The sequence below is a fragment of the Heteronotia binoei genome, chromosome 12 (assembly GCF_032191835.1).
Source record: "Heteronotia binoei isolate CCM8104 ecotype False Entrance Well chromosome 12, APGP_CSIRO_Hbin_v1, whole genome shotgun sequence".
Taxonomy (NCBI): Eukaryota; Metazoa; Chordata; class Lepidosauria; order Squamata; family Gekkonidae; genus Heteronotia; species Heteronotia binoei.
Genome location: NC_083234.1, coordinates 46,255,181 through 46,278,916, shown reverse-complemented (window position 1 = coordinate 46,278,916; position 23,736 = coordinate 46,255,181). Strand labels below are relative to the sequence as shown.

Sequence of the window (23,736 nt, the reverse complement as noted above, 5' to 3'; positions counted from 1 at the left end):
AATGGAAGGCACCTTGAAACAGTCGCCAATGTCTTACTTTATTGTGATTTTTATGGGGAAGTGCGGGGCTGCATAATCAAACCTATTCTGTCTAATTTTTTAGGTTTACCTGAAGCAAAGTTAGGTTTTTTTTCTACTATCTGACCAATGTTCCCATATCACAAGCCTGGTTGCAAAGTACCTTTTGGCCGCCATAACAATCAGGGAGCAAAAGACTAGCTCCCCTTCTTGATGTTTCACTGGTTTTTATAGCTGAAACTCCATGTAAATTTGCTATGCTGTACTTTTTATTTCTATGCCAATAAAGGTATTTGAATTTGGATTTGGAACTGCCTTATACAGAATCAGGCCATTGGTCTAAAAGTCAATATTGACTCTGGCAGCAGCTCTCCAGGGTCTCAGCTAGAGGACTTTCACCCTACCTACTACTTAACCCTCTTAGCTGAAGATGCTGAGAATAGAACTAAACACTTTGGGCTGGTTTATATTGTTCTCTACGGATCAAACTCGAAGGGTGCTGGAGACAAATAGTCATCAGTTTATGAGATTTGTCATTTGGGTCCTACAAGCCTCAGTTCTACTCCCCAGGCTATTCAATCTAGATGCAAAACCCTTAGGAGAAACCGTTTGCGATCCTGGAGTAGGTCACCGATATGCTGACAGTACCCTGTTCTGATCTCTCAATTCAGATCATCTGGTGATGGGCTATCCAAATCACCACTGCCTGACTGCTGTGGTTAAGTGTATAAAAATAATAGGCTGAAACTGAATCCCAACAAAATGCTGGCTGGGAAGGACAATGTGCTTCCTGCTTTTGATGGGTTCCAGCCAACTGTTGCTGACTTGGATAAGAGCCTGAAAGCGATACTGCTAGAGATGCCAATTAATGCAGCTGCAAAAAACACTTTTGTCCGTATTCATTTAGCCCACCAGCTGGCTCCCAACCTTGACCTGGTCAATCTAGCCACATGGATCTATGCCACACTGACCTGAAGACTAGACTACTGTGATGAAGTTTACATGGGTCTGCCCTTGAAGTCAGTTCAGAAGCTCCAGTTGGTACAGAATGCCACAGTCCAGTTGCTATCAAGAGCTAGATGGAATATGTATATTACATTCATTCTGCAATCATTTCTTTTTTTTTACCAATCAGTCATTGGATTGGGTTCAATTCAAGTTACTTGTTATCATACAGAAAGCCCTTAATGGAGAATTGCCAGTCCCTAGGTGGGGTCAGAGGATCCACGGTTTGGAGCCCCTCAACCCACTTCAGAGCTATCAGGAAGCAAGGAAAATGACTGCCCAAAAGGGATGCTCTATCATTCCTCCCTCCTAGTCCCTATGGAAGGGAGATAAGTTTAAGGGTAAACAGAGCCAGATTAACAATTAGGCCAAGTAGGCACTGGCCTATGAGCCCCCACACCTTTAGAGGCCTTGGGCTGGTCCCCCCCCACCAGTTTTCCCCCTGCTTGCAGCCTTCCCAGTCTGTACCAGCAGCCAGCAACTCAGCTGCTCTTTGCCAAACATGCCTGGTGTGGCTGCTGCTGGAGTTGTCACCAAGTTTGCCTCTCTCTGCCTCTTCCCCGTAGCTTAGTAAAAGAGGTTATTAAGAAGGTGCCTGCAGGCTGCAGCAGGGGCTGTGGGCAGTGGGGTGGGCACTCAGACTCTGAGATAATTTGCAAGGCAGCCCCCAAGATTTTGACTGCCTAGGGGCCTCCACAGGGTTTAATCCGGCACTGGTGGTAGAGCATCCCCTACTTTTAAAAGCTGCACTGCGTAGCCCATGCACAGTGCATTGAGTTGTTCATTAGCCAGAGAAGGTAGGTTAGAGCCTTTCTTGTAGTGCCCCAAGCCTGCTAGCATGTTCACCTGCCCAGCCCATTCTGTCATGACCTGGCCTCTCATACACCCAAGACTTTTTCTCTTGCTGTGCTCAGCTGAGCAAAGCTTTCTGAAGGTGCCAATCTATGAATGGGTGAAAACAATCTCTGCCTATACACGTGCATTCTTAGATGTGGCCCTCAACTTGTGGAATAGTCTGCTTGAGGAGGCCAGAAAGTCTTCCACACTTTTGCCATTCCACAGAATGTATAAAACAAAATTGTTCAGGAGAGCATTTCTTTATAAAGGGCTATAGTGTAACAGAATCACTTGGGAAGGTGCCGTTATAAAGAGAACAGGATTATAGCCTATGCCATGGAATGCATTATCTATTTATTATGTTATGCTGTTCTTACTCATCGTGTTCTAATTATGTTATTCCATTCTCTGCATTGATTGGCATTTCATGCCTGATATTTTTTTTTTGCACTGTTTCTAATTTTTGTAATTTGTGTAAACCTCGTTCTATTGCACAGTTCATTAGATATGCTATCATGCTATTTGATTGCATTGTTTTATACCGCTTAATCCTCATTGAGTCTCAATTTGGTGTAGTGGTCGAGAGTGGGAGACTCTAATTTGGAGAACCACATTGATTTCCCCACTCTTCCACACAAAGCCAGCTGGGTGACCTTGGGTCTGTCACAGCTGTCTCAGAGCTCTCTCAGCTCAAAAAATCTTTGATTCTCTGGACTATACTATACACAATACCATACAAGAATTATTATTAATGAGTCTCAGTGACAAAGTGACAAAAAAGTAAATAAAATAATCTTTACAACAGCCCTGAATGGTGGACCAGTTTTAATATCCCCGTTTTGTAGATGGAGGACTGAGACTGACCTAGGACCACCTAGTATGTTCAGGGTAAAATCTGAACCCAGGCCTTACTGATTCATAGTTCAGTCTGGGCATGCCAAAATCTTCAGAGCATTGAGTTGTAAAGAACCTTGGAAAGCAGGCCAAGCTAAGAGGCAATTGACTTGAGCTGGTCAGTTCAAAGAGCCTCACCAGGCTAACAACTGTCAGGGTGGCTCCCACCCCCAACCCCCACACCCATTATTTTGGGTATTACATTTTGGCCTCAGCACAGAAGCCACTGTTTCTGCATTTGGCACTCAGAACATGTGAGAGCTCTGAGTTGTTACCTGCATGGATTTGCATAGAAATTTTCTAGGCCAGTGGCCCAAATTCATGGCTTATTGATGAAGTCACTGAGGTTGAAACTAGTTTCTCCATTAACAGGATGGACAGAATGAATATTCAGGGCAGAGGTTATTCAGTAACTGCATGTGACAGTAGCGTCAGAATGACAATTGCCTCACCACTGTGGTGACTGTGGTTATCTGACAATCACATTTGTCACATATGTCCATTGCAGGTGCATGAAGCAGAAAATCTCTGCACACACAGAGAAAGAACCGCCAGATAATGCAAAGAACAATCCACTATGATGTGACAAGAAAACAGGAGTTGCACAATAATGCAGCCATGCCCTTATACATCTCCTGTTTATTTCATGGTATTTGTGGGTTACATTTGTGGTGTCTTAAATGGCATCCATCTAAACAGCTAAGGCAGGGGTGTCAAACATGCAGCCCAGGGGCCAAATCAGCCCCCCCCTCCAGCAACTGGCTGTCATCTGGCTTCTCCCTCTCTCTTGCTTCCTTCTGCATAACAGGTTGCTTTGCAAGGCTTGCTCAATCACACAGGAGCTACAGAGCAGGGTCTATTTTCTCCATTGGCTGAGGCTCCTCCCTTGGGGAGGAAGGGGGGAGAGAGAGTTTGCTTTGCCAGGTTCTCTCAATTGCACAGCAGAGCTACCAGGCCAAGCCTCTCTTCCTTCTTTTGGCTGAAGCTCCTCCCCCTCCTGGCTCCCTGAGGAATGAAGGAAAGAGCCAGAGCTTCCATTGTCCAGTTGCCTGGACCCCATGGGAGAGATACAAATAAAGTACCTTTAAGACCAACAAGTGCTAATGTTTTAAGCATGTTTTAATTTTTTTTAAAAAAATATTTAATTGTGTTTGTGTCCTTTATAAAGTTTATATCTCTTCTACCTAACCTTAAATAGGTACACACATGGCCTGGCCTGACATGGCTTGGCACAACAAAGTCTCATTTATGTCAGATCCAGCCCTAATAACAAATGAGCTCAACACCCCTGAGCTAAGGTGTCCATCTGATCAAATGCCTAATTTATTGTGAACTTGGAATCTCATTACTGTGAAAGTTATGGGCTTGTGGCTTGCTTGGCAGAAGTCAGTACTCTGATAAAAGGAATGGGAATGTTTCTTAATTACGTGGGCAACAGAAAATACGGCCAGAGCAAAGGCGATCAAAAATATTATTATGCGGAATTGGCATATTCTTAAAAAGATTCCAGGATGTGATATGCCACTCATGATTGGTTTCAGACGAACTAGAAATTTAAGGGAGTTGTTGATTAAAACAGATATTTTACATGATAGTAGAAGAGACTCTCCTATAAAGGGCCAGAAAAAAATGTGGCCATTGTTCCATTTGTGCACAGGGGTGAGTGATGAGTAGAGTTATGTTGCCAGAGGCTGATTTTGATAAAGAACTTAATGAATTATTTACCTGCGCAACTAAAGGATGTATTTATTAATTTGTGTATGTGGTTTCAAATACATTGGCATGTCCACTAGATCAATCAGAACACGCAGGATAGAACATAAATTCACTATTAGATGGGGCATGGCGGAGACGGCTCTTGTGAGTCACTTTAAAGAAAAGTGCCATGGTGGTGGTGGATTTTAAATTTGCGATACTGGAAAAAATTCAACATCACAAATATAATAGGAATAATATAAAAACAATACTATTGAGAAGAGAATCCTTCTATATTCATCATCTAAAAACACTAACACCCTATGGTTTAAATCAACAAATTGATTTCAGCTGCTTCTTATAAAATAAGACGCTTTCCCTTTAAGAGATACGAGATTGTGCAAACAGCTACAGTATATTAACTGGGTACCATAAGGTCATTCTAAGACGCATTTGACTGAATAATAAGAAATTTGTAAAACACATAGAGGAGGAAATGAGAGATTTTTTTTATTGGAACACACGAGAAGATATGTCAGCCAGAACGGTTTGGGAAACTAGTAAGGCCTTTTTCCGTGGTTTAGTTATAAAATTTAACGCACAGAAGAAAAGGGAAGATAATAAGAAATTAAATGGGCTGATGGAGACAATTAAAGACAGAGAAAAGCGAATGAAGGAAAATCCAGGGATACAAGGAGTAAAAAATGAAATAAAAATTCTTCAACACGAGATACATCTATATTTTTTGGATGAAATGGAAAAAAAGATACGTTTCGCCAGACAGAATTTCTTTGAAAACGCTAATAAACCAGGAAGATGGCTTGCGTACAAAATTAGGAAAGAACAAAATAGTAAAATAATTAGAACATTGAGAGATGGAACGGGGAATCATGTGCATACTCAATCAGGAATGCAGAAAATAGTTATGGACTTTTACACACAGCTCTATGAGGAAAAAAAACTGGATGAAACAAGACAAGAAGCTTATTTGGCAAACAAGTTAATGACAAAATTAACACAAGAACAGAAGGAAGGATTGAATAAGCCTATAGCAATGTACGAAATTGAGGAGGTGTGGAATAACCTGAAAAAAGGCAAAGCGGCGGGACCGGACGGAATTCCGCCGGAATACTATATTATATTTAAAGAGATATTAATTAATCACTTTAAAAATGTCTTGGAGGAGGTTTGGACCAAAGCAGAGATAATGGACTCATGGAGACAAGCGAATATAGTGCTTATTCCCAAAACAACACAAGGATCAGAGGAGATAAGGGATTATAGACCAATCTCGTTACTTAATACAGATTATAAGATTTATTCAGCGATTCTGGCTAACAGATTAAAGAAGGTGTTAAATAGAATAATTCATACAGATCAAACGGGATTTCTGCCTAAACGTCATATGAGCCATAATTTAAGAACTATATTAAATGTATTAGAATATTATGAGATTAGCGGAAAGAAACAGCTGGCGCTATTCTTTTTAGACGCAGAGAAGGCGTTCGATAATTTAAACTGGGATTTTTTATTTTGTCAACTAAAGATGATGGATTTTGGGGAAAATTTTATTGAGAATATCAAGGCTATTTACAAAGATCAAAGAGCCAAAATAATCGTGAATGGACAACTAACCGAAGAAATCAAGTTGAAGAAAGGCACCAGACAAGGCTGTCCACTCTCCCCACTCCTTTTCGTATTGTCACTAGAAGTTCTATTGGAATCCTTAAGAAATAATCCCAAAATAAAAGGTTTACGGATAAGGGATGAAATATATAAAGTGCTCGCGTACGCTGACGATATAGTATTAATTGTACAAGATCCTCTAGAGTCAATTGAAGAAATACAGGAGGAGTTAAAGCAATATGGGTTAGTGGCAGGACTAAAAGTAAATTACAATAAATCAAAGATAATAACCAAAAATATCTCAATCGCGGATAATCGTTTGATAGAGGAAAGAACAGGCTTTCAAAGGGAGACAAAAGTAAGATACTTAGGAATAATTTTGAGCAACAGATGTAGTAAGATATATGAGCTTAATTATGAACCGCTCTTAAAAGAATTAGAAATTAAGTTAAAGAAATGGCGTAGTCTGCAACTTTCATTTATGGGTAGAGTAGCGGTGGTTAAGATGTATGTTTTACCTAAGGTCCTATTCTTATTTCAGATGGTTAATTTTGCTTCTAAGAAAGCTTTCATTGTAAAACTAGAACAAATGGTTAGAGCTTATATTTGGCTAGACAAAAAACCGAGAATAAAATGGAAAATACTAACAGATGTTAAGGAAAACGGAGGGTTAGGTTTACCTGACTGGGGAAATTATCACCTGGCATGTGGAGTGAGCTGGTTACGAGACTGGATTAGACTGGAATCCAAGAGAATATTAACGTTAGAAGGGTTCGACCTTCAGAAGGGTTGGCATTTTAATCTATGGTATGCTGAAAAACCGCAAAAATATTTCACCAATCATCTGATTCGTAAAGGAATTAATAATGTTTGGATAAAACTTAAAAAGAAGATATATAATAGAGTACCAAGATGGTTGTCACCTATTGAAGCTTCAATTCAGCCACAACTATGGGATTACTCTAACGTAGTCAGATACCAAGATCTTTTAGACGAAAAAGATAAGATTCAGGGAAAAGAGATACTGGAGGGGAAAGGTCTAAAAATAGATTGGTGGATTATGACTATGACAGTGGCTAAATTTAACAAGGATAGACTAACTGGATTTAGCAGAGCTAACTTTGACTTTGATAAAATCTTAGTACACAACGTTGAGAAAACAATAAAAAAAACCTACAATTACATGTTGCAGATGAATTTGGAAGACGAGGTAGTTAAGGAAGTAATGCTGAAATGGTCAAAAAACTTCTCAAAGAATGTAGATTTAGAAACATGGTCATCATTCTGGAAAAAGAATTACAGTATTGTTAAGCCGATCAATTTCAGAGAAAATTTTTTTAAATTATATCATAGATGGCATATTACTCCAATACAATTAAATAAAATTAATTCAGACTCCTCCCCAAAGTGCTGGAAGTGTGGGATCAAAACAGGTTCATTTTTTCATATGTGGTGGACGTGTAAATGGGCAAAAAGATTTTGGGTGCAAATTCATGAGATGGTGAAGTTAATGCTTGATATAAATTGGCAGCTTAAACCGGAGATTATGTTACTCTCCATGGTGAGGAAGGAAATTCCACAAGAGGACGAATACCTGACAACTTATGTTCTAACGGCGGCGAGAATCGTATATGCTACTTATTGGAGGCAGAAAGAGTGCCCAAAATTAGGGGAAGTGATAGATAAAATTTTTCAAGCAGCGGAGATGGATATTCTATCTAAGATGTTAAAAGGATTGTCCAAAGAGGATGCAGTAGAAAAATGGAGAAAGTTTTATAACTGGTTACAGAAAAGTAAAGATGAAAGTTATATATCTAGTAATATAATGGTATAAGATAATTAAAAGTTAATTTGTCTAATAATAAGGACTATAGTTTGAGTCTACATTCACCTCATTTTAGAAAAATAAGGATAAGGATAAGATTTAGCCAGGTTACATACATACGTGTAGATATCAGGATATTTTTGTCTGTACGATTTCTCGTTTAATAGGAAGTTTATGTACTGGAGGTATATGTATGAGAATTATGTATGATGGTTGGATACATTTTGGATACATATCTTATCTTTGTTAAATGTGAAATAGAAATAAACTTTGGAAGTATAAGACGCATTTGACTATACATGAGGTTTGAATCCACATATAGAGTAATTTGGTAAGCATGAATTAAATAAAATGTATAATAGCGCTATGTGAAACACTTTGAAATATATGCTGTATGATTTATTCTATTATTTCTTCATTTTAGTACATGAATTATGTTATATAAAGAATAGAAAATATAAATACTAAAAGGTAATTTTATTTTATTAATTTAAAATATATTGCATAATTAATGAATATTTGCAATTAATTTTTTTTATTTCATTATATAGATTGACAATTTTGACTGAATATTAATAAATTTATTTAAAATTGGGGGAAAAAAAAGATTGCATCACATCTGATATAAGTTGATTGAAGGTCAGCCTACAAAATACATATAAAAGTAAAAATTAATGCATAATTAAACATAAATTGTATAATAGTTTTCATTTATTGTTCTGTTCATAGCTTGTACCACTGAAGAAATAATATTGAAACGGAGTAATAAAGAACCCAGGGTCTCCGTCTGGGACCAAGAGGGCAGAACTCACATACAGCGTGGAACTGAATAATTTATTTCTTACGGAAATTAAGCCTAGTGTCAGGTGTTTGTAACATTGTTATTGTTGTGTATACTGTCACTCCATTTTGTATATTACATAATGTTTCTTAATGGCCATAGATATGACCTCAGTAGGTCATAATTGTGAGGAAATGGGTCTGTCTAAGCGCCTATTAGCGGTTGAAAAGATAAAAAAAAAAAACCCATCTCCATCTGAAAGGAGAGGGAAAGTGTGTACTTCTTTGTAAAGAAATAGGACTTGGATGTTGGAAGAGTCAGGCAGAGAACCAGACAGACACTGCTTTGAGTTGGTTGCAGCATATTGTGGGAGTTGGATAGCTCTCTCTGATCTGATATGAGTAGTGGATGTACTGCCCTACAGGAGTGCCTGTTTGTTTCCACTGTGCTCTGCTTGTATATTTGTAATTAAAGCAAATACTAGAAAAAAAATCTACAAGCCTCTGGAGCTCTGTCCTCCAAAGGAAACCAACCCAGACAAGTGCTTCCCTTGGAATATCACAGTGCTCAGAGAAGTGGAGAACATGTGCCAATATTTTAAGAGAATAAACTGTGTCAGTTTTGTTTAAAACTGAGACTTTATATGTAACAATATTCTAAGAGAGTAAACTATGTTTCCATCTTGTTAAAAACTGAAACTTTATATGGTGTTCCAGTGTCAGCCTTCATTCTCTTTGCAGACAGTTTCCAAAGGTGAATTATCTTTACTTCAAAAATTATATTACTAAATTTCATTTAGGTTCCATTGTGGTCAAGTGGTCCAATTAAACAGAAGTAACTTTGGGGTTTACAAAAAAGCAAAGAAATTATTTTTAATGCTCCATTAATGATGTGCAACATTGTTCAGTTAGGTCCAGTCAGCAGTTCTGACTTGGATCCAACAAACTGTTTAAGGACTTGCACTGGTTAGCCCAATGGTAAAACTGACACACAATCCCATGTCAAAATACAAACTGGTTTGAGAATCACTTCTGTTTTGAAAGCAGTTTTCCATGTAGTACAACTTGGGGTCTGAAACTCTCAGGCTCAGGTAACTTATTTCCAAGTCTTTCAAATAAGGGCCTTCTATTCTATTAATATTTTTGTTGGAGAAATACTCAGAAGCTTCAAAGGACTTCCAGGGGTTCCCAGGACACAGAGGGGGAAAAATCTAGAGAACCTCTGATATATTCAAGATTAATTTCTACCCCAGAAGGGCACTAAAGGAGTGATATCTTGATATTCTTGTGTAGCTATGAGGTCTGAATCCTAACACTTTTTGTCAGCAAAACAGATCAGAACCTTCAAGAAAAACTGGTAAGTAAGGCTGAGTTCCTGGTGTTAAATTTTAACATAAGGAGTCAGCAGTAAGAAACCTGTCTGTTCTATCTGTAGCTTGAGAGACCAAGAATCATATGCAAGTGCCGTATAAAAGCACATAGCAGAGGGTAACAATTAGTGGAGAGCGAAAGTATGGGACTGTAAGAGTGTTAGCAAATAAATTCAGTTAATCTGAGATTTAAAACTACTTTCTTTTTCTGTTGACCAAATACAGTCAACAGAGATATAATCCCTCTAAGGTTGTGCCTTCTGTACTTACAGGAAACTCCTATGGAAGCCTGATTTGGGCAAGACAAAAGCACCAAATTGGAGAATGGGGCACAGAAAAAGAGAAACATGGCAGCAGGTTTAAGGAAAAGGATGCATTAAAGCAAACCTGCAACTAAATTGAGAAACAGCATGATAATATGAAACCTAGAGGGTGTAAGTGATGTTTAAGCATTGTTAACTTTTATGTCAGGTATGGCTGAGATTTAGAATGTGAAATACACACAGGTAGCAAAAGATACATGGGAAAGAGAATGAGGTGAAGAGCTACTGAAGATGTACAGCAGAGTGTACAATAGATAAGGGTATAAAACAGCCTTTATACATTAAGAATGGGTGTCAAATTCTGTGCAACAGAAGTAAAATAAGGCATGTTGATTAGTTAACCAATTTTAAAAAAACCTAAAATGTTGACAATGCAGCTTGACAATGCTCAAGATGCAGCTCAATTTCTGATAAACAAATCAGGCAAGCAAGCCATGAGCTACAAGAGCTGTGAACAATCAGTCATTATATTCTTCCACTTTCTACATGTAAGGAGAGATATAATTCCTGACGTTCCATATAAACTTTAACTCAGAAAGCTATCGAAAGCAGCCCCAGTAATTTTTGTAGAAACTGTTTAGAGAATTTGCCCCGATTAATTCACCCCTTGATAAATTCATTTTTCATGATTAGCATGGCTTTCTCCATCTTTAGGGACTCCTATAGGAATTTTTGTTAAGATAGCTAATGATTCCTAGGTTTAAGAATTCTCCATAAGTAAAGAAAACAAACAAACATTATGACAGAGTATGGGAAGACAGGAAGAGGTTTTTACATGAGCAAAGTTCATTTGAAGCAGGACATCTGAGTTCAAATGTGAAATGTATGGAAGGCAGATAGCATTGCTTATCACATGATCAGGTTTAACAGAGAAAAGGTTAAGTCAGTTAAACAAGTTAAATATTTAGATGCATGTTTGGGAGAATCAGGCAAAAGCAGAGGCCAGTCAAGACATACACGCACACACAAATTTCCAGAGTTCTACTTTTCCAGAGGAGCTTCCTTGGCATTTTTACCTTCAAGGGATTTAATGGAAATATTTACTGGCAAAGTCCATCCTTTACAATATTATTAAAATTAATTAAAAGGCAATACAAACTGAGTTCCCAAGCAACAGGAAACCATGTAACACTGAAAACAGCTCAGACAGAAGCCTTAGCATATTCAGAAGAGCCCTACTTTATAACTGGTTTCTTCTGAAAGGATAATGGATACCACCATTCACCTGTAGCACTGTGCACTAAGAGTAATAGCAATAGTCTATGTATCTAAGTGGAGTTATAATTTCTAAATCCATTGAAGTCAATGTGCTTAAAAGGTACAGCTCTGTTTAGGATTGCACTGTACATGCTGGATGAGATGGATAAGAGTTTAGCCCAGGGGTGTCGAACCCCTTGTTATGAGGGCCAGATCTGACATGAGACCTTGTTGGGCCGGACCATGTTGCCGGGCCATATGTGTGCCAATTAAGATTAGGTAACAGAGATATAAACTTTATAAAGGACACAGACAAACACAATTAAATATATATATATATATATATTTAAAAACCTTAAAATAAAGCTGTGCAATTGAGAGAGCCTCCCCCCTCCTTCCTTCCCAAGGGAGGAGCCTCAGCCAACGGAGAAAGAGGCTTTGCTCTGTAGCTGCTGTGCTGTGCTGTTGAGCAAACCTGGCAAGGCAAGCTGCAGAAGGAAGCAAGAAAGAGGGAAAAGGAAGCAGATGACAGTGAATTATTTGGGGGTCTGATAGGAGCCCTCTGGGGGCCTGCTTCGGCCCCCAGGATGAATTTTTGACACCCCTGGTTTAGCCCCTATGCGTGGGAATGCTTGTCTTTAGACTGAAATCTGAGGCACTGAACTTTTATCAATACTGGACAGAAAGTCATTGAACAAACAAATCACAACACTTATCTCTGATACATTGCCTCTTGTAAAAGTCAGGATAATCAAATATCCAGCTCTTGAATGACTCAGTGGATGCTACATCTTCTAATTAGAATTGGGTAGTGGAAATCTAACAGGAAATATTGACAATGCCAACCAGGGCTTTTTTTCTGGGGGAATGCAGTGGGATGGAGTTCTGCAACTTGTGACAACAAAATTCTCACTAAGTATTTTAAAGTTCATAAGGGCACCCGTGTGTTTCTCCTTCATTTCCCTCTTGAGAGTTCTGGCACCTGTTTTTCCAGAAAAAATAAGCCTTGATGCCAACAACAGGGCATAATGACATAATTCCTTCTGCTTTACCATGACAGAACAGTGTTAGCTCTCCCTTGGTGCTGCTGAATAGATATTCCCAGGTGCCACATTCTGTAAGTCTCAAACTGGACCTTTTAACAGCTCCTGTCATTGGTGTTAGCATTGCCATATAGGTGTCTTATTGCAGTTTGTGAATGACAGCCATCTGACCCTGGAAGCAAAATCTGCAATATTTGACCATTCTGGCCTGGGGGGCAGGACAGGATGGGCTGCCAAAGGGAACCATATTGCTGCCATAGGATCCAGAAGACAGCTCCAGACATCCATAGCAGTAGTTATGCAGCCCAAACCCCAAAAATTTGGGTTAGCACAAAGAAGAGAACAGTGAACTCTGGCTGACAGAAAAGCAAATGTGAATTTTTCAGGCATCTTTCTTAACCTCAGAGATTGACAAAACCAAATTCTGTCAGGGAGATAGGAAGGAAATGTGCAATATTGAATCTGAGGCTTTTTCTAGTATGGTTTGCATTCTGGCAAATGCAAAGGCAATCTGAAGCACATTTGAATGGCCTTCTGGGATTGCAGAGAGAGGCAAGGAAATTCAGTAGTATGGAATCTGCAAAATTCAGAATGGGCTTTGTCAGGTTTTGGGATTTGGTCCTGAAACTCAAGATTCAGGACTCATTCTCAGAGTCAGTAGTAGGTTCAGATCTGAAAGCATGTTTTACTCTAACAGTTCCATAAATAGGTATCATTACACAAGTTGCAAGACCAAAAAGCAAAATGTGTATTATGTTTGAGCATTTTTAATTTTTATTTTGCTTTTTTCAGCACAGAGTTTCTTCGAGCTTTGCCGTTACCCCAATTGTCTGGGGTGAGAGGGTGCTCTAGCTATAAGGCCATGGCACAAATTTCCATTTGTTCTTTAGCAGCTGAAATAGCCTCATGGGAACTGTCTACCATGCCGCTCAATTACTTTTTAAATAGTTTTCCTGTATTCTTCTGAACGAATCAAGATGTTCTACCAACGCTGGCACTATTTCAGGCATGGGACAGTTAAGTCCTTCTGAGTGCATTCTATGTAACAATCTCCAATGCTTTTTGAAATCTTGGACGGTGGATAAAAGGCACTATATAAATGCAAGATATTTATAGACTTCTTAACATCACTCCCCAGGCAAGGTGCCAGATGGACTGTGCTGGTTTTCTTTGTTGCTATAATACAGGCCAAACAAGCAATGCTTTCCAAAAGACCTTTGTTGTAATGCATATTGCAAAATCCAAGGAAAAGCAATTAAAGTCCATTTTGGAAATCAAGGCTGTAAATATCAAATCACAGGTCTGCTATGAGGCATCTATATTACTGACTGGTCTTACAATCATTTCTTTTTTCCAGGGAAGTCTGGCAATGGAAAATTTTGTTTCAAATGGGGGCAGAGGCTGATTTTGCAAAGAGAATTCTCAGGATTTTCATTAGACTATAATTCTCAGTATCCTGGAAGCCAGGAGAGTTAAACTGCTAGAAAATGGGATCAAAAACCAGAAGAAAGCTAATCTGGTTTGCGTTGAGTTACTACCTATTCATGGATCCAGTTCTTATACTTCTAACAGGAGCCTGGCACACAGTTGTTAAGCAGGTGAACTTTATTTCCATGCGAAGAAAAATGTTATCATCAATAAACAAACCGTTATAAACATAAAGCTCTAGTGCTCCTTTTCCACAAAGGAAACATATTCTTAGAAAGTTGCCCTGCACAAAGGGAAAGACGGAGCACAGAACAAGGTATAACAGAATGCAATACATGTAATAAGATATAATGGAGCAAGCACCTGGTTGCAAGCCACATAAGTCTACAAGCTACAAATATAGCTGAGTGATACTTCAGGATGGCTGCAAGCAAACATTCTCATTCTTGAAGGGGTGCTGAAAATGGTGCTGATGCTGTGAACAAAACTGGCCCTCCTTCTAGTGTTGTTTGTTCATTTGTTTAAATTGAATGCTTTTTCTAATTTTAACTGTATTTGTAATTGCCTAAACATTTTTAATGCTCTTTTCTGTTTGCTGCCTTATAGACCTTAACAGGATAGAAAGGCAGCATACAAGTGGCTTGAATAAAATAAAACCCTAGAAAATTAGGCTGCGTATAGTGAAAACCTCATAGAAAGCCTTGGGAGCAGAAGAGCGGTGTGCAGATGTAGGGTTGCCAGCTCTGGGTTGGGAAATAACTGGAGATTTGGTGGGTGGAGCCTGGAGGTTAGGGAAGGGAACAAACTCCACAGTATACAATGCCATAGAACCTGCTTGCCAAAGCAGCCATTTTCTCCAGGGAAACTGATTTTGGACATCTAGAGGTCAACTGTAACAGAAAGAGATGTCCAGGTGCCACCTGGAAGGCAGCAACCCTATGCAGATAGTCTGGGGGAGCCAGGGCTTTGAGAGCCAGAAGGCATGGCTATAGGAAAAGGTCCCAGGCAACAGAATGTGGGCTTTTGGAAAAACCTCACCATACTCAGTATCAATGTGCTGTTGGCAAAGCAATATCTACAGTGGTGAGGAGAGCCAAGTTTCACATAGCGATTCAAACAGAACCTGTCACAGCTTTGATTACAGGTCCCTAGTCATGATTTACTTCGTTAAATATACAGCCAAAGACTCATAGTCAATAACAACTTAAAAAAAAAATCAGCTAAAAGTTAAAACTCCCACAATCAGTACTTTTATTAACAGTATGGAAAACCACCTTTGATCATGCTCTGTTCTCAGTTGCAAAAGGCTCCTTTGGGGAGTTTTCTTGTCCAAGCTGACACTAATTGCTGTAGTTTCTACACTGGTTGCTGCTGACCAAGCACTTCATGGAGATGGAAGGCTGGAAAAGCAGAACTTGTTGTTTTTCTGCTCCTTCCTGCCATTACTGTGTTTACTTGAAAAGAAAATGACAAGCTTAGAACTACTGAATAATTAAAGCTAAATTGATGGAGGAGGGGGGGCAGAAAGCGCTCCAGGCCAAGGTTAAAGACCTCTCAGAGGTTTGTGCCTGCAGAAGACTATAGGGAAAGGCCAGCAAGGGGGGGGGGGGCGCTTAGGAAAAGCAATAGCACCATAGGCTTCTCTCAGCACCTGCAGGTTGCCAGCTCCAGGCTGGGAAATGTTTGGAGATTCAGGGATGGATCCTGGAAAGGGACCTCAGAAGGCTATAATGCCACAGAGTCCATTCTCCAAAGCAGCCATTTTCTGCAGGGAACAGATCTCTGTTGTCTGGAGATCAGCTGGAAATCTCCAAGTCCCACCTAGAGGTTGGCAACCATAGCACTGGCACGGCATATGTCACTATTTTAAACTTGGCACGCACACTTGTCAGCTACCTGCCGAGCAAACCACCACCAGGGGAAACGAAGCCTGCCCTCTCTGTCGCTATATCGGATGCTCTCATGAAAACAAACAAAAAACAACCTACCCAGCTATCTAATTTCTTCTCATCGCTCTAACAGGCAGAGCTCACACAACTCTTGCAATAATAATAATAAAGAAAAACATGGAAAAGAGAACCCAACTCCTGCAGCGCTGCAATCCAATTCTTTGCATGGCAATTAGCTCCCTAGTAAGTTTACGGAGGCCTGCCCCGCAAGTCTTCACGTTTTAATAGGCGCAACTCACCCCCATGCAGAGGTGGGGAACGCTGCCCCGGGCCCCCGTCCCACCACTTTATTTCTCCATCTATCTTATCTACTTTGCGCTTCTCCAAACGCTCAATGCTTAAAAATAATAAAATCCACTACCCCCCCCCCCAAAAAAAAAGATCATAAGCGATCACAAACCGAACAGCAAAAATAAACTAAGTTCTCCACTCCTTCCCGTGCAGGGAAGGCAGCAGCACCCCCAATGCCCGCGAGCGAGCCAGGCGCAGGGCGCAGCAGAGGTGCCAGGGGGCGGGGCTCCCCGCCTGTCTATCCTCCAGCGCGGTTTCCAAGCCGTCTTTTTCCTGGTTGCGCCCTCCGGGGCGCGCAGCCGCCTTCAACGCAGGCTTCGCATGCCAAAGCGCGGACGTCACCAGCGCGGCGCCTCCTTAACAGCAGCGCCAGCCCACTCCCAGCCCGGGACCTCCTTAGGGGAGCTGGGGCGGGGGCGTGCCGTATGCAAAAGAGGCGAGTCCGTGACGTGCGCTTCCCTACACCCTCCCCGCGCTCGAGCGCTGCTGAGAGCAAAGTTAGCGAGTGGAGAGGCCGCCCAGGCGAGTCTAACATGGCGCTGAGCTGGAGAGGGCGCCTGCACGGAGGGGGCGAGGCCGGGGGACTCCCACTGCTCCCGCTGGTGCTTCTAGCGAGCCTCTTCTTGCAAGCCGCCGCGGTGAGAGAAACTCCAGGCTGCAGCGGCCCCTTGGTGCTGGGCATGAGGCTGGAGAACTCCAGCCAGTCCATCCCTGACATCCATGGGTATGGCATTATCCAGGTGCTGGAAGGCAGCGAGATCTACCTTCGCCTCTATGGGATGGGTATGCACGCTCGCATCTACGAGTTAGTCTCCTTCTCCGAGGTAGTCCAGTCCAACGCCAGCTTCAGCTGGGCCAATGCGACCTGTCCTGAGAAGACCCAGGACCTGGAGGTGGAACCTCGTGTGCACGAAATCCGGAACACCTCTGCCGTGGTCACTGTGAGGGTCCAGAAACTGCGGAAGGGTGAGCACTCCAAGCTCTATGTGCTGTGCACCCAGAGTGCTCCTGGGCAGTCCCGGGTGCGGCTAGAGGGCAATGATGCTCTCATCCAAGTGCTTGAGGAGGCACCACGATTGCTGCCTCTCTGGTTTCAGATTACCCTCATATGCCTCCTCCTGGCACTTTCGGGCATGTTCAGTGGCCTCAACCTAGGCCTCATGGCTCTAGACCCCATGGAACTGCGCATCGTGCAGAACTGTGGCACAGAGACGGAGAAGCGCTATGCCCGCAAAATCGAGCCCATCCGCCGGAAGGGCAACTACTTGCTCTGTTCCCTCCTTTTGGGGAATGTTTTGGTCAACACCACTCTCACCATCCTGCTGGATGACCTCATTGGCTCCGGGCTGGGGGCTGTCATTGCTTCCACCTCCGGCATTGTCATCTTTGGGGAGATTGTCCCACAGGCCATGTGCTCCCGTCATGGCTTAGCGGTGGGCGCCAACACCATCATTCTCACCAAATTCTTCATGCTGTTGACTTTCCCTGTCTCCTACCCTATCAGCAAGATGCTGGACTGGGTGCTTGGCCAGGAGATTGGCACTGTGTACAATCGGGAGAAGTTGGTGGAGATGCTGAAAATAACCGAACCTTACAATGACCTGGTGAAGGAGGAGCTAAATATGATCCAGGGGGCTCTGGAGCTGAGGACTAAGACAGTAGAGGATGTCATGACCCAACTCCATGACTGTTTCATGATCAGCAGTGATGCCATACTGGATTTCAATACAATGTCAGAAATCATGGAGAGCGGCTATACCCGCATCCCTGTCTATGAGGAGGAGCAGTCCAACATTGTGGATATACTTTACGTGAAAGATCTGGCTTTTGTAGATCCTGATGACTGTACCACGCTCAAAACAATTACAAAGTTCTACAATCACCCGGTCCATTTTGTCTTCCATGATACCAAGTTGGATGCCATGCTGGAGGAATTCAAAAAGGGTAAGGAGATGTGAATTCCCCACTGAATGTTCTTCTGTTAGGACCAGATTGACATATTCTTAGAACTGTTTCACGCATCTGCTGGCAGCAAAATTGGGTTTGCCACTCCTTGTATACCCAGCAGAGTTGCAGCCAGTTTTAGCTCTCTGATGTGTGTGCTTATATAATGTGCATGTTTACAAATGCATTTGTCTCATTTACACAGCACAATGTAACGTGTGAAATCACCATCAGCATAAGCATGCTTGTTTGTTTCTTAGAGTCAGTTATGCAGCCCAGTCCTGTGTAGATTTGCTTAGAAGTAAGTCCCTTTGAGTTCAGTTGGTCTTTACTTAGCAAGGGTGCTCAGGGTTGTGGCGTTATTTAAAGAAAAATGGACAAGGTGTCTGACTCGCACAGACCTTTTGATTGGGTCATCCAAGTTGATATTTATGTCATCCTGCTCTGAATGGGAGTCATAACACTGATTCATACAGCCCGGCACTTCATGCTGATAGAAATCCAAGTGTCAAAAATAAAAAAAAATAAATCCCAGGATTTTCCAATGAGATTTTTCAGGACTGTTTGATGTACAATCGTTTCCTTTTAGGAAAACAAACTAACAAGGATCAGTAGGATGAAAGTGTGAAATGAAATCCTTCCAGGATGAGATCCTTCCGGTCTTGGCCCAGATTAGCTGGGTGAAGGGCCAGGAAAATATAGCTCCAGCATTAGACTGTAATAACTCAGAATGGAACCCAGGGCAATGAAGCCTCAGGGGCTGCTTTGCAAAGGAGAGGCACTTGGAAAGCACGTCACTTCGGGAGTTTTTAAGGAGGGGAGCTACAGCGTTGGCATATGGGCAGCCTTGAGCAGTCTTGCACAGTGGTCATACATGAGCATAGCTGGCTTCTATGATTCTCCCCTACACAGCTTTACTCTGCTTCAGTCAAGCTATTGATGCCCAAATTTCTCTACTGTAGAGAGATTTCCAACAAATTCTGGAGGCATCCCAAAAAGACATCAAAGGATGATGAAGGAAACACTTTGAAGTGCCAAATATGCTTTAAAGCTGCCCTGGTACTGTCTGTCTTTTACAGTTTCTGTCTGCTACACTGGGATGCTGTCTTTCCCTTGGTAGGAGTGGGTGGGGTGTTCTGATTCAGAACAGAGTCTCCTCCAGGAAATAAGTACAAATGCTTTTGTTTAAAGCTGCAAAGTGTCAAGGTTGAAATGTGAGGGATAGGCAGCACAATCCAGTAAGAAGTTATCTTGAAATGACCAGGATGCTTTTGCTTAGATCCTGTACCTTTTAACAGGGATCTGTCAAGAGAGTTTCCCACTGGATCAGGCACTTGGGGGATGGTTGCTTCCAACAGTGGGAAAAGAAACGCATTGCAAGCATGTTTTTCCCTTATACGAAAACTTGAATAAAACTTAGTCCATCTTAAAGGTGCCACTGGACTCAAATGTTCTTCTGCTTCAGACCAACACAGCTACCTGAATTTTCCTTTTACTGGCATAGAATGCTTGCTGAAAAGCTAGTGCTGATTTAGGAATAAAAGTGAAACTGCAGAGCCTGTATTGTGGTGATGTCCCCCTCCCCTTTCTTATTTCCCTCTGGAAGGTAGTGCTGATCCCTTTCTGCATCAACTATGTGGGTAAAAACAAGCTTAGTCAGGGTTTCAGGACTTCTGAGCTGCTTTTCTGCAATTAAATTATAGAAAGTTTTTAATCTGTTGCCGTTGTAACAGTTCTAATTTGACAATAGCTCCTTAGCCAAGGCATTTAAATTCTTTCTTCTGAGTGCAGGAAGAGTTAATCTTTGCAATTCCCATGAGTAATAAATATCACTAGAGCAATGAAAACCATCTGGGAGCTCAAGTGCCCATTCAAAGAGGAGTCTGCCTTCTGTGACCCTGTGTGCTTCATTGCTGTAGCTTTGCCTCCTTCTGGTGAGGGCAGATCATTCTGCCTTACATCTGCATCAGGTATGACTAGATCATTCAATCACTCCCATTGGAGACATAAAGTAAAATTATCTGTCTGCAGATGAGGTATTGGTGACTCTGCATGAGTCCCCGTTTTAGATTTTTATTTCAAGAGAGAAGGAAAGCCCTGGTCAGTGATACATACTGAAACTCTGAAAAGGATCTCTTCTAAGAGTATTAATTCTTACTCTGGAAGCAAAGCATGTTGAGTATGCAGATGAATCATGCCATTAATTTTAATTCAGGAAAAAAAGTGCCACTATCAGAAGTTTGGGGATGCTGCCTTAAACTTTCTGTTCAGGATGTTCAGCTGCTGGGAGAGCTTACCTGTTTACTGACCATGTTTTTCTGGGAATGTGCTCATCTAATCCAATGATTGGTTCATGAGAACATTTCACTTACAGGCCTGATGTGACCCTCTATGTCTGCCATGTAGCAAAATGGGTTGGTAGAATCTCAGTGGTAGAATAGACTATACCTTGTCAGACTGTAGAGAGGTGATGCTGTTTGAATGTTCCCTCAGTCACAAAACTCCCTCTGAGTTTAAAAACAAAAACAGAGTAGCAGCTGAAGGATGTAAAGATGTAGCCAAACTAGCTACCATTTGGACTAGCATATATTTGAAAAGAAGAGGGTACATTCACAAAAGGCTCCTATCACCTATAATGGTAAATCTGAAATCTACCACTTCCTTTGTATTTGGGTCACACATGACTAAAACAAAACAAACAAGAAAGGAAAAATGGACTGCACCACATTAGCCTTCAGGGACTGAATTCCCATTTTCTGTTTCTTTGCATCAAAAAGCCTCTAAGGAAGTAGAAGAACTAGCCCCACAGAATTAAGGTTCTGTCCTCTGCTTTTTCTTGACAGAGGATTTTTAACATGGGGTGATTCTCCACCTGAGGTCTGAAATAATGCTGACCACTCTGCCACCTTGATGTTCTCCTGCTTCATGCCCACCACCTCCTTCTGAGTTATGTAGGGCAGTGAGTAGAGTGTTGGACTAGGATCTGGGAGACACAACCTCAAACCCCATGCTGTAGTGATGCTCTCTGGATGACAGACTAGTCAGTCTCTCTCAGCCTTACTTGCCTTGCAGGGTAATTATGAAATTGGAGGAGAAGAACTATCAGTGCCCCCTGAGCTACTTGGGCAAAGGGTAGGATAAAAGTGCACAAGACAGTTTAAAAAGATACCCTCCTGCTAAACATGTAGAACAAGCATTAGTCATGGGTGGGCATTACTGCATCCTCAGAGGCTGCTGTATCCTCAGGGACCAGAAGTGCATTCTGCTACACAGACTGTTTTAGTCACAGATGGCCAAGCTCTATAATGAAATTGCTGTCCTTTATTACTCTAGAGTGCTGTCAGTCCACCCAGCACTTTGCACAGTAATACAAAAAGGGAGGGGGGGGGAGAAAGGGTACCCTGCCCTGAGGAGCTTAGAGTCTAAAATGTTGACCAATGGTGTGTGTGTTGAGGGGTACGCTACAGGGAGGGAATGGTAGGGCAAATGTATAACTGCAGTTTCAGGGGAAGAGAGCTTTTGGTTTGAGCCAAAGGCTTTATTTATTTAAATCCCGCCTTTCTTCCTGATGGGGGTCCAAAGTGGCTTACATTGTTCTCCTTTCCTCCATTTTATCCTCACAACAACTCTCAGTAGGTTACCCTGAGAGGATGTGACTGACCCAAGGTCACCCGGTAAGTTTCTGTGGCAGAGGATTCGAACCTGAGTTTCTCGGCTCCACTACACCATGCTCCTGTTTGTAGAAAAAATAATTTTGAGGTGGGGATTTGGAGGCAAAAAGAGACAAGTAACTGGCTGAGGAAGAGTAGAGATATTGGATAAAATCAAGGTAGAAAGATGAGGCAAGCTTGTGAAGAACTTTGGAGTGGGAGGAGGGCTATGAGAGTGGGGAGTAGGAGCCCGGCAAGTAGGGTCAGCATAGCTAAACCCAAAGAGAGAAATGCTGCATCTCCTACAACAAACAAAATTATTTTCCTTGTGAGTGATACTAGGAGCACAGTTCCTGCTGCTGTCTTGCTTGAAATGTAATGGAGCCTCTGGGAGTGAACTAAAATGGCCTTGAAGGGAAGAGGTTGTGGTATGGCTTGTGGACCACCCATTGGGTCACCCATAGTGCAGGTTATACTAATGTAGAAATGCGTCCCTGCTGTAATTCTAGGCTGTCCTGGGATGGGCAGTGAGGGTGAGGGAATCTGTGTGAAATTGTGTGTGCTGGCTTCCCTGAGGCAAGGAGGAAGTAATTCAGTTCCATAGACAAATGTAGGGTGGCAAACAGTCAAAGGCCCCATTATGAGGCGGTAGGTTATCCTGTGTGTGATGTCATATTATCCTGGACTGGCATCAATGCCAGAGTATCCTAATATTATCATGAGTTTTCATATTAGGAGTACATGCTATTGATTTATTCATTTATTTGGATCTCTTTTTTCTCCCCAGTAAGGCTCCAGAGTGGCTTAGGATAATAAAAGAGAAAATACTATTGAAATCCACAAGGGGGAAGGGAGGTTTCTGAGTACAGAGCAAGTCTTCCTGTCTCTCCTGACTGATCTTTCTGCCAACTGAGGGCTGTGACCCAGAGGATCAGAACCAAAGGGCAAGAGTCCTTTGGCTGTTGGCCCAAGGGCACGTGCCTTTGGTAGCCCCCCAGGCACCCAATACCTGTAGAGTAGGAGGAAAGAAGCATCAACTAGAGATTAGCTCCTGCTAGCTAGCAAGCTGTCCTCAGTCTCTTGCCCTGCCAAAAGGTAGGGAGGGTCTTTCAAAGACATGGGAGAGAAGGGCAATCCCATTTCCCCCCTCCTTGCCTTCATACTAGCTTCAGCCTCCGTTTCCCCCCACCAGCTTGTGACCTCTTAATATGGGCCACCTGGGCACTGCCAATTTTCATGCCACATTTGGGGATGCAACCTCAGATGCTCCCTGAACACAACTGGTTTACTTTTTGCAACACCTGCTCATAGATTTGAAGGGCTCATAGATTTCAAAAGTCAGAGAGGGTTTTTTAAATGTGTTTTTCTTTCTTTTTCGTTTTGGCAAGCCTAAGGAGTTCTCCTGTCTTACAAGACCCTACAGTACCATCATGGTTGACCCCATTGTGTGGGTTTGGCTCTCTGTACTGGGGCCAGCCCTTTACTATTACATATAGCAATAAATTGCTGTATCATGTTCAGGACTTTTTTTTTTTTAGCAGGAACACACAGGAATGGAGTTCCGGCTGGCTTGGTGTTAAGGGGCATGGCTTAATATGCAAATGAGTTCATGCTGGGGTTTCTTTAAAAAAGCTCTGTGCGAAACAATGGTGCCATCAGGGGGTGTGGCCTAATATGCAAATGAGTTCATGCTGAGCTTTTTTAAAAAAGCCCTGATCATGTGTTTCCTGGCAGTGAAGCCTGCGGAACTGATTGGCTGGGTTGTGGTGACAATGGAATTTTCAGTAGATCAGGCAGCCTTGAAGCATGTAAAGAAAATAAGTCAAGAGAAGTACTACTAAACCATGTGCAGAGGGCATTT

At 41.9% G+C, this 23,736-nt stretch overlaps 1 protein-coding gene and 1 long non-coding RNA gene across 3 annotated transcripts in view; one reads left to right on the top strand and one right to left on the bottom strand.

Moving 5' to 3' along the window:
• Nucleotides 1–8,362: 8,362 nt before the first annotated feature.
• On the bottom strand, nt 8,363–16,614 carry LOC132580473 (uncharacterized). Its single transcript, XR_009556051.1, has 3 exons — nt 16,391–16,614; nt 15,316–15,441; nt 8,363–8,545 (listed from the first exon to the last, which is right to left on the bottom strand). It is a non-coding gene; the product is annotated as an uncharacterized LOC132580473 (long non-coding RNA).
• A 140-nt stretch (nt 16,615–16,754) lies between these two features.
• CNNM4 (cyclin and CBS domain divalent metal cation transport mediator 4) overlaps nt 16,755–23,736 on the top strand; it is a 53,075-nt gene continuing 46,093 nt past the window's right edge. The window contains exon 1 of one of the 2 annotated variants that reach the window (XM_060251837.1): nt 16,755–18,225. In XM_060251837.1, coding sequence (XP_060107820.1) covers nt 16,815–18,225 — 1,411 coding nt within the window. In that variant the 5' untranslated portion in view covers nt 16,755–16,814. The remainder of the gene's footprint in view (nt 18,226–23,736) is intronic. The other variant, XM_060251838.1, reaches the window with a different exon arrangement.